Raw genomic sequence first — 12,524 nt, forward strand, 5'->3', positions numbered from 1 at the left:
CTTTTGCGTTTGGGATTCTTAAAATAAATCCATTTTTCATTACCAGTCACAATTCGATACAATACTGACTTCCTTTCGTGTTGTAACAGCAACATTTCACATGTGATTTTTCGCTTTTCCATCTGCCTGTCATTCAATTCATGTGGCACCCATTTTCTGCACTTTTGGACCTTCCCATAGTTTTTAAACGATCAGAAATTGCTGGTTGTAAAACATTTAACATTTCTGCCATTTGTTTTTAAGTTAAAGTGTCATCTTCATCTAGTATTGCTTGCAATTCTGTGTCTTTAAACTTTTTTGGTGGTCTTCCATGTTCTTCATTTCGCACATCAAAATCATTATCTCTGAACCGTTGAAACGATCTTTTGCATGTTGCTTCCGATAGTGCATGATCACCACAAGCTTCGCATTTGATGCGATTCTGCAGCACTTTTCTTCAAATGAAAACAAAAAATTAGTGCTTTCCGCAAATCATCATTTTCTGGTACAAAATTCGACATTTTTAACACGATTAAAAAATATGATGTTGTTTATACAATGACTTGATGTTTACTAAATATGTTTGACAGATGTCATAGCAACAAAATTAAAAAAAAATTAAGGCCTGTTCACAACAAATGTTCTCTATTGATACATTTGTAACTCGACGCTCACTTCATGCTTATAGACCTGGTATATCTATATATATATATATATATATATATATATATATATATATAGATATATATATATATATATATGTCAAGAGTATATACAGCATGAACGCATTGCAAGATACATATATGCTCTATTTAACCTGGAGTTTACTTGTAAATGATCTATTTAACCTGTAATAATACTAATGCATACATGCTCTATTACATATATGCCTAATACATATATGCTCCTAATACGTATATGCTCTATTTAACCTGGATAAGCATAACTTTATTGCTATGCAACATGAAGTTTCTCAAATTAGCATTTTTTTTTTTCTAGATAATATCATCATATCAACATTTAAACTTCAGGTTTGTCTTAAATGTTTTTGGGTACTAGATTCCCAAAACAGAAAAGGCGAGCTTTGACTAAAATAAAAAAGTTAGTTTTTCTTGGTATGCATTTAGTCTTTTATTTTAATCAAAAAAATTTAGCTCGAACGTTTTTTTTAAATTATTCTCTTTAATATGAACACAACATGTCTCCGAGGTTTATGATCCCTTTAAGAACAAGTCTTTAAAATATTTAAGAAAAGCTATATAAATATATACAGTAGTGGTTTAGTGGTAGAGCACTTGATTCATGTGGAACCACGCCCATGGTAGCACCTTAGCTTAACTTGTTTCTCTGTGAAGCGGCCTTAAATATACAAAAGCATAATATTAAATATATAAAAAATAATAATTTACTAGATTTATTTTTTGACAAACTTTTTTAAAAATCAATACAAACAGCGTAATTTTTTTTTTTAGGCTGATACTTATAAACTATTGAGTTTATATATACTATAGCTGAATTCGGCACTGATTCCTACATATATTTAGTATAAATACATTATAGCAAGCAAATCAATCAAAGACATCATCCAAGACACAAAGTTTCATTTTTAAAGTATTATAGCTGACAAATTTGATTTCCAATATATCATTGCAAACAACAAATAAAAATTGTAAAGTTTACAAAAACAAAAAATACCTTTCAAAAAGAAATGGTCGTTGCTTGTGTTCTTTTTTCTTTATATTTTTTATCCGCTGAAGATTAAAATTATCAAGTTGTTTCCTAAGTTTTTGATTTTCAAATCGAAGTTCTTTACATTTCAAAAATAACTCCTATAAAAAAAAATAAACAATAATCAAAAACACTTTCCAAATTTTTAAATACATTTAAAGGCACTAGAACTAAATAAAATTTTACAAAATGTCACAAACTTCACTATTTCACTAGAGTTCTCCTACCTGTCAGTTGATATTAAAATATATATTTAAAGTTTGTTAATTTTGTATTGCAGAAAAAAAAAAATTTCATTGTGTCAATTTTTTAAAATGGTTTTGAAAATCCTTCTCATTGTTTTTTTTTTTTTTTTTAAAGACATTTTTTCTGGTTTGAAGATGCATCATATCTTTCTGATTCATCTTCAAACCATAGTTTGTTACTTTTTTCCTGAATTCTTGATTTTCTATTAATAAAACTATATTAACATTTAAAACATTACTAACATAAAATTTAATAAAACATTACTAACATAAGATAAAGAATTCAGAATAAAGAACTTATTTTAAAAACAAAAACATTTTTTTTATAAAATAAAATTTTTTTCTTTTTATTTATATTTTTTAAATTTGTTTATGTCCTTTTGATTGCATGTTTGTCTGCAATTTTTTTCCTTATTTTTTAAGGGTCTTTTATTTGCAATCATTAACTTTGTTTTCTTTAACCATAAATTTTACTTTTTTTTTTAAATTTAAATTTTTGTTATTATCATTAATTTAAAATTTTTCATATTACTAAAATTATTAATTTTTTTTGTCCATTGAAAAAACTTCTGCTTGAGTGACAATCTATTTATGTGTATTTATGTGTGCATATTATATGCATGTGTATTTATAACTCTCTCATTAGTTTTCTTGTTTTTTTTCTTTCTATTTTTTTTTTTTTAGTAAGATTTACTAAATTTGTGTAAGATATTTGCCTATTACATTAAAATATGTGCATTTTGAGATCTACTTATTATGACATAATTATTGATATTTCACTGTTAATTAGTATATTTGCATATTTATACTTATTAAAGCATATTTTAGCGATTTTTTGTGCATATTCAATAAATTTATTAATGCAGTATAAAACACCACCTATTTGATAAAATCTAAGCATTTGATTTAGAAGATATAAATTTGATTCACTTGATTTGATTAGCAATATATAGCAATTTTGTATAATTTTTTGTGTGTTGGGTTCCAATTACCAACATAATTTGTATCATTGATAAACCTATAATAACTGGATATGTATACTTTTACCGTTGACGCATCTGAGCAAATTTTCACACAATCTTGACCTTTATACTTTTGTATTTTAATTTGTAAATAATTAAATACAACGGAACAAAACCAAAAAATTTTTCCATGACAATATTTTTAAAGTTTTCTTTACATTACTGCAAACGCAAAAAAAAAATTTTTTTGAGAAAATGGGGCATGGCCTCAGTGCCCCAGGCCATGGAGCCTCTGGTCATCTGTCCTGGAAATCCATTCATCAAGACTACACAAATGCTGAAAGTTTCAGAGCTCCAGTTTGTCTGAAAAGTAGTGAAAAATCTATCACAAGATTCTATTAGAAAAAAATGAGGCATTTGCCTCAATCCCCTCTAATATCTTGGGGCCCTGAAAAAAACTTTAACATGCACATTAATTGGCACTACATAAATGCCAAAAAGTCTGGAAGGTAGCAAAAAATCAATTGCAATATTCTGCTACAAAAAAGTGGGGACTGTGTCCCATTATTCATATATGGAAATCCATATACTTGCAGATCAAATCTTTATATTATTTGAAAGATGATTATAAAATGTGTAATTTTTTTTTTTTTTTTTTTTTTTGATATCATCAAGGCCAGATGGGTTTTTTAAACATTAAAAACAGGTATATAAAAAATCTAAATTTACTTAAATTGATAATTACAGGTAGTTAATAGTAATTTTTTACACTTCTGATCATTTTATTGAATGTCACCCCTAAAGATAGCCAGTTACAAATTTTTAGGTGAAAAAATCAAATATTTTTAAAGTTATGTGACTTGAAACCTCCAAATAAATGTTGCAATTCTGAGGGGACAAGAGAGACCTGGCAAATATCTGCTAAAAGTAAAACTATCATATTTCAGGATCTTGTTGGAGCCAGAGGCTAAAATTTTCAATGAATTCTTATTTTACTAAGCACATTCAACTTTATAAAAACCAGCAAAATCTGAGATGTATGGTGACATGACCTGGGTCATTTGACGTGGAATTCTATAAGATTCACAATTCACTCATGACTTGTGTGACACTTATAGCTGCTGATATACCACTACATAAAATTTTGAGATTTCTTACAAAAGTACAAAGCAAAAGATTCCATCAGAAACCACTCTTCGAATAAATCTTGTTAAAGAACTATATAAATCATGTATTGAAACTAATTTTAAAAAATTACAAATTATTATTTCTGGATATCAATTGATAAAACAACTAATGTTTTTTTTTTCTGCTTAAGGAAGAACTATTGTTAGGCTTTTTGATGAACCCATGAACATTCTCAGTGAAAATTTTGACAAACTAGACATTCTTCTACAACTAATTTAACTAAATATCTTGGAGTAGCAAAAGATTGGTTGGAAACTGAAGTTCCTACACTGAGAGATGTGCTAAGGAAAGGTCTACATATTCAGAAGAATTTGCTTCTTTCTGATGATTTTGATAGGTGAGTTTTTTAAAACAATTTGAAAAAATACTTTTTACAGTACTAAAGTTACAAGTACATATATATATATATATATATATATATATACATATATATATATATATATATATATATATATATATATATATATATATATAAATATTAGGGTACATCATTTCGACCCATTTTTTTAAAATTTTTATCTAAGGTGTCTGTCCCTATTTTATTTCTTTTCCTATTGATGTATATAGATGTTTTCCGAATTTTTATAATATTCTGACATAATCTAGATATCCCACGCAACACTTGCAGTTTTACCATAGCAAACTATTACTAGGATGTACATATTGTACAATATTGAACACATAATAAATAAGAACCATTTTATCATTATATTTAGTCATTATCTTATCATTTATAATGCTACATTAGTCAATGTCCATCATCTCCAGAAGCACTTAACAGATTAAAAATATTCTATTTGTTATTAAATAGTAAACAGTAGCGAAACACTAGTACGGTAGCAATCGAACTATTATCAGGACGTACATTACAAAATTATTTACAATATTCATTATATTGCTGAGACTAATTTACATTTACGCTGTACACGATGTCACCAATGATCACCATTGTCACGATATTGTCACTCATAAGTAGACTTATGTTTGCGCAGATTAGACTGCATGTGACGTTCGTGCTATACAACTTGAAGCACATCTTGATAGTATTCTTTAGTTTTTGATGCTGACAGAAAATCCGAGCTCCACTTCACACCCCTATCCGCGCTGCCATTGATGACGCTGAGTGATTCAATGTTTGTAATTGAGGCTTGATAGTTGTTATGGCTTGACTAATCAGACACATGTTCATTGAGGAATTGAGTCTCGATTTGTAGTAGTTCAAATGCATACCATGAGTCAGTCCTCACAAGATCAGCAAGAGTTGTTGTACTTGTGATTAATTCTAGAAAGACAGGCTTTTCAAAGCTGGAACGAAATCAATTCTGTGGTGATCTTAAGTTTGATGCCAGCTTAACTGCAAGCAGACGATCAGCAATTTTATGGTATTCAACATCTGGAACCTTCTTGCTCAAGAGGGCAAGCGGTACCATTTCTTCTGTTAAATAGCACAAATGCCGCTTGAACGCACAAACTGCACACATCGAGATAGTGGCATTCACTGAGTCATACTGCAGGAATGAATGGGAGAGCTTCAAGTCATTTACAGAACATCTGTAACCAAACTACAATTCATCCACTATGCACTATAAACAGGGGTCACAAAGTTCACAAAGCCTCTCACTTTGCTCACTTGTTGCTGTGTTGTAATCGTGCTGTGTGGAAGGTCTGCAATCTGCTGCTTGAGAAGACAGATCTTTATACAATAGAGCAATTTTGACATCCACCTTGCTTTGTGGACTGTTCCTGGCCGCTTGAATTTGGCTTTGTGTCCTTCTGCTTCCCCATGTAGGAACACAACACAAAGCTCTGCAAATTCCTTATAATCATCTCTATGAAATAACAACTGCAAACTGGAAATCCGTAGAACATTTTCTCTGCATTTGTCAATGAAGGGTTTTGCAGTATGAGCAAACGCGCTATCATCAAAGTGTGACTGTCTCTCTGATGCCAACTGATGTGTCTCGAGGTACTCAAAATTCTTAGAGCTCAGCAATTATGTTCCAAGATTTTCTATTGGTTCCCGGTGCATACAATGGTAGGCCAAGAAACTTCATCATTTGCATTCCCAACAAGAACTATAAGGCGCCCCTGAGTAATATTCTTCTTTGTCAGTGATGGCATTTCTTTCGAATCCCAATGCAGAGTTTACAGCTTCGGAGCAACCCATTGCTCCCTGAAAGTTTAAGCTATCTTCTATCAAGCCTCGGATATAAGGGTTTCAGTATAGACTGATTGCTGTGTTGGTGTCATCTTTAGACGAGTTGCTAAGGTGACAAGTTTGGTTTTTTTTATTATATCACGAAAGATGAAAGCAGGAGTTCTGGGTTGACTATTGATACGATGACATCTCCTAGCAGTCTTAACTGGTAAAACATCATTCGAAGGAAGTTTGTATTCAGAATCATCGTCATTCTCAGCTTGGTCAGGGTAGTCATTGTTAATTAGCTCTTTAACCTCTGCATTATCTGCAACCCTAATAATACTTCTCTGTTGCTTTAGTTTCTGATACCACAAACACCTCTAACTCTAAGCGCTTCTGATGTCGCTGAAGTTTTGAAGTTAACACTTTGTCATGAGAACCAAAACTTGCCGTTCGATGAGTTTTCATTGACTGTAAAAATGATTCTTCCGGATTTTTTATCAGTTGTTCAGCATTCTGCGGCAACAGTTGAAATGTCTTCGCTAAGATATCCTCCAACTGCAGGACCTTTTTCATCGAAGCTGGTGTTGACCTGCATGCGGACGATATCGCTCTGATTTTGTCATTGTCATCAGGCAGCTTTGACATCTTCTCGCATGCTTTACAATCACTGATCATGAGAATGTTTGCTTTCTTACAGAAAACTGTGATTTTTGCCAGCACCAGCTTGGCCGAATTCCACCAAACATGGTTTTCACAGGTACCACCATCATTAAGATGATACCTGATACATCACAACACTTGCTGACATGTTGGAAGACGCGTTCCAGTTATCTCCGCGTCTTCTGCTGTGATCTTGTTGCCGAGACCAAATATCACAGATGACTTCCTTGTACTTTTCTTAGCAGAAGTTTTTTGGAGAATGTAGTTCCGATTGTATATTATCAGTAACAGAATCAGAAACATGCGCAGCCGTAGTAGCCGCTTGTTGGTCATCTTCAATAATTCTAACTGAATGATTGACATCCAAATTATCCATTTTCATTACATTAATTTTCATTACATTAATCTGAAAATAGTAATACAGTTATTACTGAGCATCTACAATAAGCATGCAATGTTACACAATATAGAAAACTATTATACATTCCTTCCCAGTTATATTGATGATGAAAGAAACATTTTAAGCCTAGGGACAAACATTCTGAAAAAAAGGGTCAAAATGATGCATCCTAATATATATATATATATATATATATATATATATATATATATATATATATATATATATATATATATATATATTAGGGTGCATCCAACGCCGCATACTTTTAAAAATTGATCTGTCCCTATTCTTAAAACTTTCAATAGGTTCTCACAAGACACTCTGTTAAATTTTTTCAAAATTGAATGAGAATTGAAGCGAAACTTTATGAAAATTTCAAAAATAATTATCATTTTTTGTTAAAAATATTTTGAAAAAAATTTCCACAAAAACCATGAAAAAATGGGTTTTTTATAATTTTTTGTTAAAAAATAATAATTTTTATGCAATAAAACTTAGAATAATAATTCTTGTGTAAAATTTTTATTATAAAAGTGTCTTGAGAGCCAATTTTAATTGAAGAAATATAACTTGTAACATAACATAAACTACCTATTTTTATGAAAAGGTTTTTGATGATGATCACATTGTAAAACAATGCAAATAAATAATTTTCCATTATAAGGCAAAAAATTATATGAAAATATAAAGGGCTCACAATAGTTGTACTATTTGTATACAACAATGAAATGTAGTAACTATTTCAGAATATATTGATTGATTGGTTTACCATTTAATTATCTTTTTAAAAGTTAATGTTTGCATTTTTCTATGTTTAATTAACCCCTTTACCAAGGTGACCATAATATTACCCATTAACCAAATTTTACCACAATGTGGCAACTGTAATATTACATTTCCAACTGTCATCAACATCCAGTCACTGTTGTGCACATATTAATGTTGTTTTACTTTTTTTATTTGAATGAAAAGAGCACATTGCATTGAAAATTTATTAATGTTTTTTTTTAAAGTGTTTTTCTTTTTAATTTTGGCTTGAATAGTTTGAATAGAAGATATATATATATATATAAAGAAAACTTTAAAAAAATTTAGCGGTTCAGAAGATGGAAGTGACATTTTACTTAATATTTTAGATTTTGATAGTTCTAATGACAATTCCTGCTTTTGTACCAGAGGCTAGTACAAAAGTAGGAATTGGCAATGCATTGGACTACTAATTCTATGTTGGCCACACCTTATATGCGATGTATAATGTCCATAGATTGATTCTTCCTTCTTATGAGATGTTTGCATTTTGTTTTTCAACACGACTTTCCCAGTAGCTGAGTCTAAAGCAGAGAAGTCTTTCAATAAGATCAAAACTGTTTTTGAAGCATTAGTTTCCAGATTAATAGTGTATGCACTTGAACAGAATATAGTGATCAATGAGTTCCTGATGTTCTGAAAGGGAAGATTAGCAATGAAAAAATATATACCACTGAATCGAGCTCAATTATGTCTGAAATCATACCTGCTCTGTGAATTAGGTAGAGCCTATATCTGAAAAAAATTCACTCATATTGGACCTGCATTACAATTGCAACTATCCAAGATAATCTGAAGACTTCAAGAACCATCTTGACATTACTGCACGATCTTCTTGGGAAGGATTATACATTGTTCATGGATAACTTTTACACATCTTTGCCACTGTTCAGAGAACTTATAAAAAACCAAGCTGATGCAGTTGTGACTATTTGTTTGAACCAAAAACATCTACCTATGGATTTGAAAAACAAAACACCTTTGTGGTAAAACGATTTTATGGTTCTGTAGAAAATCAATGTCTTTGAAATGACACTACAAAAAAGATGTTACAATGATGTCAGCTTATCACACTGCTGCAGTTCAAGATGTTGTTAGTCATCCCAGCACTAAAAAATGGGTGGTCATTGAGCACCTGATTTAGTAATGTGCCAGAGCAACATGTTCATAATGGCTGCCCAACATTTTTTAAATGTGATCCTTTGTGAATTACTGCCAGACACTTTCCAAGTTATGTACCAGCCACAGAGAAGAAAGTAAATGCTTAACAAGTTTGTGCTGTTTGTTCTGCACATAAAATTTGCAAAATTGTATGAATTTGGGGTGCTAACTGTAAAGTTGGTTTGTGTGCAGCACCTTGCTTCCAAATATACCACACTACATAACAGTTCTGATGTAAAAATATAAAACTGAACTATGACTCTTTCTTTGCCTAAAAAACTTATTTTTTGTTCATATTATGATAAAAATAATTTTAAAAAATGTAATAGAAAAAAAAAAAATTTAATTCTATTTTTGTCTGTAAACTTATTTTTAAATCATAATATGTTACTTAAATAAAAAAGTTATAAAAAATGTATTAAAAAAATCTTTACAATGAGCGAAAGTTAAGAAAAAAAAATCCGCAGGAAAGGGGTTAACTGAATTTTGAACAATAACATTTCTATTTATTACGTCTTTAGTAATTACTTTTATTATAAATAATCTAAACTCAAGTTTAACAAGCTTAACCAAAGTTGTAAGAAACAAACAAAGGTTTCTTTAAACAGACAGAATAATACAACTAGATAACATACCTAGTATTGCAACGATGCAACAAAAAAAATTTGACACTATATAAAATATGTATATATAAAATATAAAAATACAAAATTTTCATTAACTTTACTCTCTTGTATCTTGTAAGCAAGCACCCTGAATTTTGTAAGCAATCACCCTGAGGTTTGTAAGCAAGCACCCTGAGGTTTTTCCACAAATTAATCTGACTCAACATCTTTGTAACCATTTATAAAAAGTAATCTTTTTGTGGCTTTATTTGAATATTATTCATGTCTTGAGATCACTATTGATAAAAGAACTTTCTGTAGGAAATTTTATTTTTCAAACAAAGTATTTGAGGCATTTCAAGATTATTCTACTATTCCAAGATTTTAAGTCCATAAAATATCAAAGTGTAAAATCTTAGAATAAACTGTCCTATGACTTAAAAGCTCTCCAATCATTTTGTTTTTAAAAGCAACTTATTCTACTTTTTTTATTATATTATTATTGTTATTTTTATTATTATTGTTACTATTGCTACTTCCTCTCTTATCATTAATTTCGTTTCGACTGTTATTGATTACTATTATGTTATTTATGTTATTGTTATTAACTCCAGCAAGATTTTTACTTAATATTGGTGCATGTACTATTTGTAAAATATCCATGATGTGTAATAACTAGTTCATAAATATATTAATTGACTGATTGAGGATTAGGATTCTTTACTGGAAACAAACATCTAATTTGTAAGAAACTTTCCATACGGATTATAAGAATGAGGAATTTAATGGAATGTTGGCTTCATTAATATTTATACATATTTGTTTTGTTTTAAGCATTTATAAACTTTGAGGGTATTTTATTAAAGAAACAAAACTTTTTTGTAATATAACCCTAAACTTTATTTTCTAAAACCAATTAAACAAGTAAAAACTTCTTAGTCTGTAAAACTGATTATTTTGGTCAAACATGAAAGATTAAAAAAATAATAATTATGGGATTTAATTGTTTATATTTTTTGGATCACTTTTGAAATTTATCAAAAATTCAAATTTGTAAAACGGTTAAAAAGCTATTGTAGCATTTTACTGACTGGTCTATAAATTATGCAGTTATCTCAAAATATAATGGAATCTACGGTATACTTTATGCATATGGTATGGTATAAATTGGAATCCATGATTACTCTATGCAAATAAGCATTTATATGCAAATTATAGCATTTAATTTTTTTATAATTTTTTGATTACTAATGAAAATTTCAAGCCAAATATAATAGTGGTTCAAAAGATATTCAAAAGTCAATATGACCCAAAAATACTTTCTTATTCGCTACCATAACATATCCAACTTTTACTGCAAAAGTACTATGAATTTTGTCAAAATATTATAATTTTTCCAGTACAAAAAATTTAATAACTTTTGGATCCACTTAACTTTTCTAAAATCTAAATTATTCCTCATTTTTTAAATTTTTTTAAGTTCTATACAAAATGTTAACAGTATGTAAATATGTGAAGAAAAAAATTCCTGTGTAACTGGTAACGTACCTCTTTTGACAAAAAAACAAAATCATCTTCTTCGTCACTAGTACAATTACCATCTTTCATTTTATCTTAAAGAATAAATATAATTATAAAAAAATTACAATTCTATACAAATAAACTAATTACCTTATACATCTCTGTATTATTGTTGTTACAATATTATTGAGAATAACTATTACCATGTTTTTTTTTTAATTTCCTTTTAAATTATCAATTCAAAAATAATTCTATGAATTTTAACATTAGCAACAATAATTAGTTCATTTATCAACTCTTTTTATCAATCTAACTTAGGCAAATATAGGTTTTAGAAACTGAACTGTTTATAATTATTGTCAAAAATCATTTTTTTTAAGACAAAAATTTGGTAAAAGATTACTACAGGGGCTGTCCATAAATTATGTCAATAAAATAGAGGGAAGAGGGGGTCTGAACTTTTTGAACATATGTTGACAGGGGGAGGGGGTCAAGACAAGTTTACGTCAAAAATGTAACTTTTTTTAATAAATTTAGTTACTTAAAAAAAGGAAAATTAGGCATGGTTTGCAGTCCTGTTACATACTCACTAAACCTTCAGTATTTTAATAAAGCTATTTATATTCCTACTTTTTAAAAATAGTGTTGTGCTTTAAATAGACCCGAAATGTACAGAACCTAAGCAAACACAATATGTTTATTCATAACACTATTATTTTTAAAGTTGTTGTTGGTTAGTCTGCTATGCAAACAAAAAAGATTTATGTATATACTTCGTCTACACTATTACAATATTTAAACATTTATATCAGGGGTCGGCAACCTTGCCATTAATGCAGCTCTTTAGCTCCATGCACAAATATTAATATAATATTGAAATAAAAATTTGATAGATGATTTGAAAAGAAATTAAAATGAAGATGTTGGTAGCTATTTAAAAATTCTGTTTTTATAGTGCTACCAACATCTTTATTACAATATTATATTAATATATCGAAAGAACCACACGAAGCTTGCAAGCCGCAGGTTGCCAACCCCTGGTATAAACATTTAAATAATATAATGTAGACCATGTACTCGCATAAACCTTTTTTGTTTGCACAGCAGACTAAAACTTTGTAA

General features: G+C 29.2%; 1 protein-coding gene across 1 annotated transcript in view; it reads right to left on the reverse strand.

Moving 5' to 3' along the window:
* Positions 1 to 12,524, reverse strand: part of LOC100211762 (tRNA pseudouridine(38/39) synthase) — a 73,584-nt gene that overhangs the window by 59,414 nt on the left and 1,646 nt on the right. Inside the window, exons 2-3 of the mRNA XM_065813346.1 lie at positions 11,430 to 11,494; positions 1,675 to 1,808 (exon numbers count right to left, since the gene is read on the reverse strand). Of these exons, the coding sequence (XP_065669418.1) occupies positions 1,675 to 1,808; positions 11,430 to 11,494 (199 nt within the window). The remainder of the gene's footprint in view (positions 1 to 1,674; positions 1,809 to 11,429; positions 11,495 to 12,524) is intronic.

The sequence above is a fragment of the Hydra vulgaris genome, chromosome 12 (genome assembly GCF_038396675.1).
Source record: "Hydra vulgaris chromosome 12, alternate assembly HydraT2T_AEP".
NCBI classification, from domain to species: Eukaryota; Metazoa; Cnidaria; class Hydrozoa; order Anthoathecata; family Hydridae; genus Hydra; species Hydra vulgaris.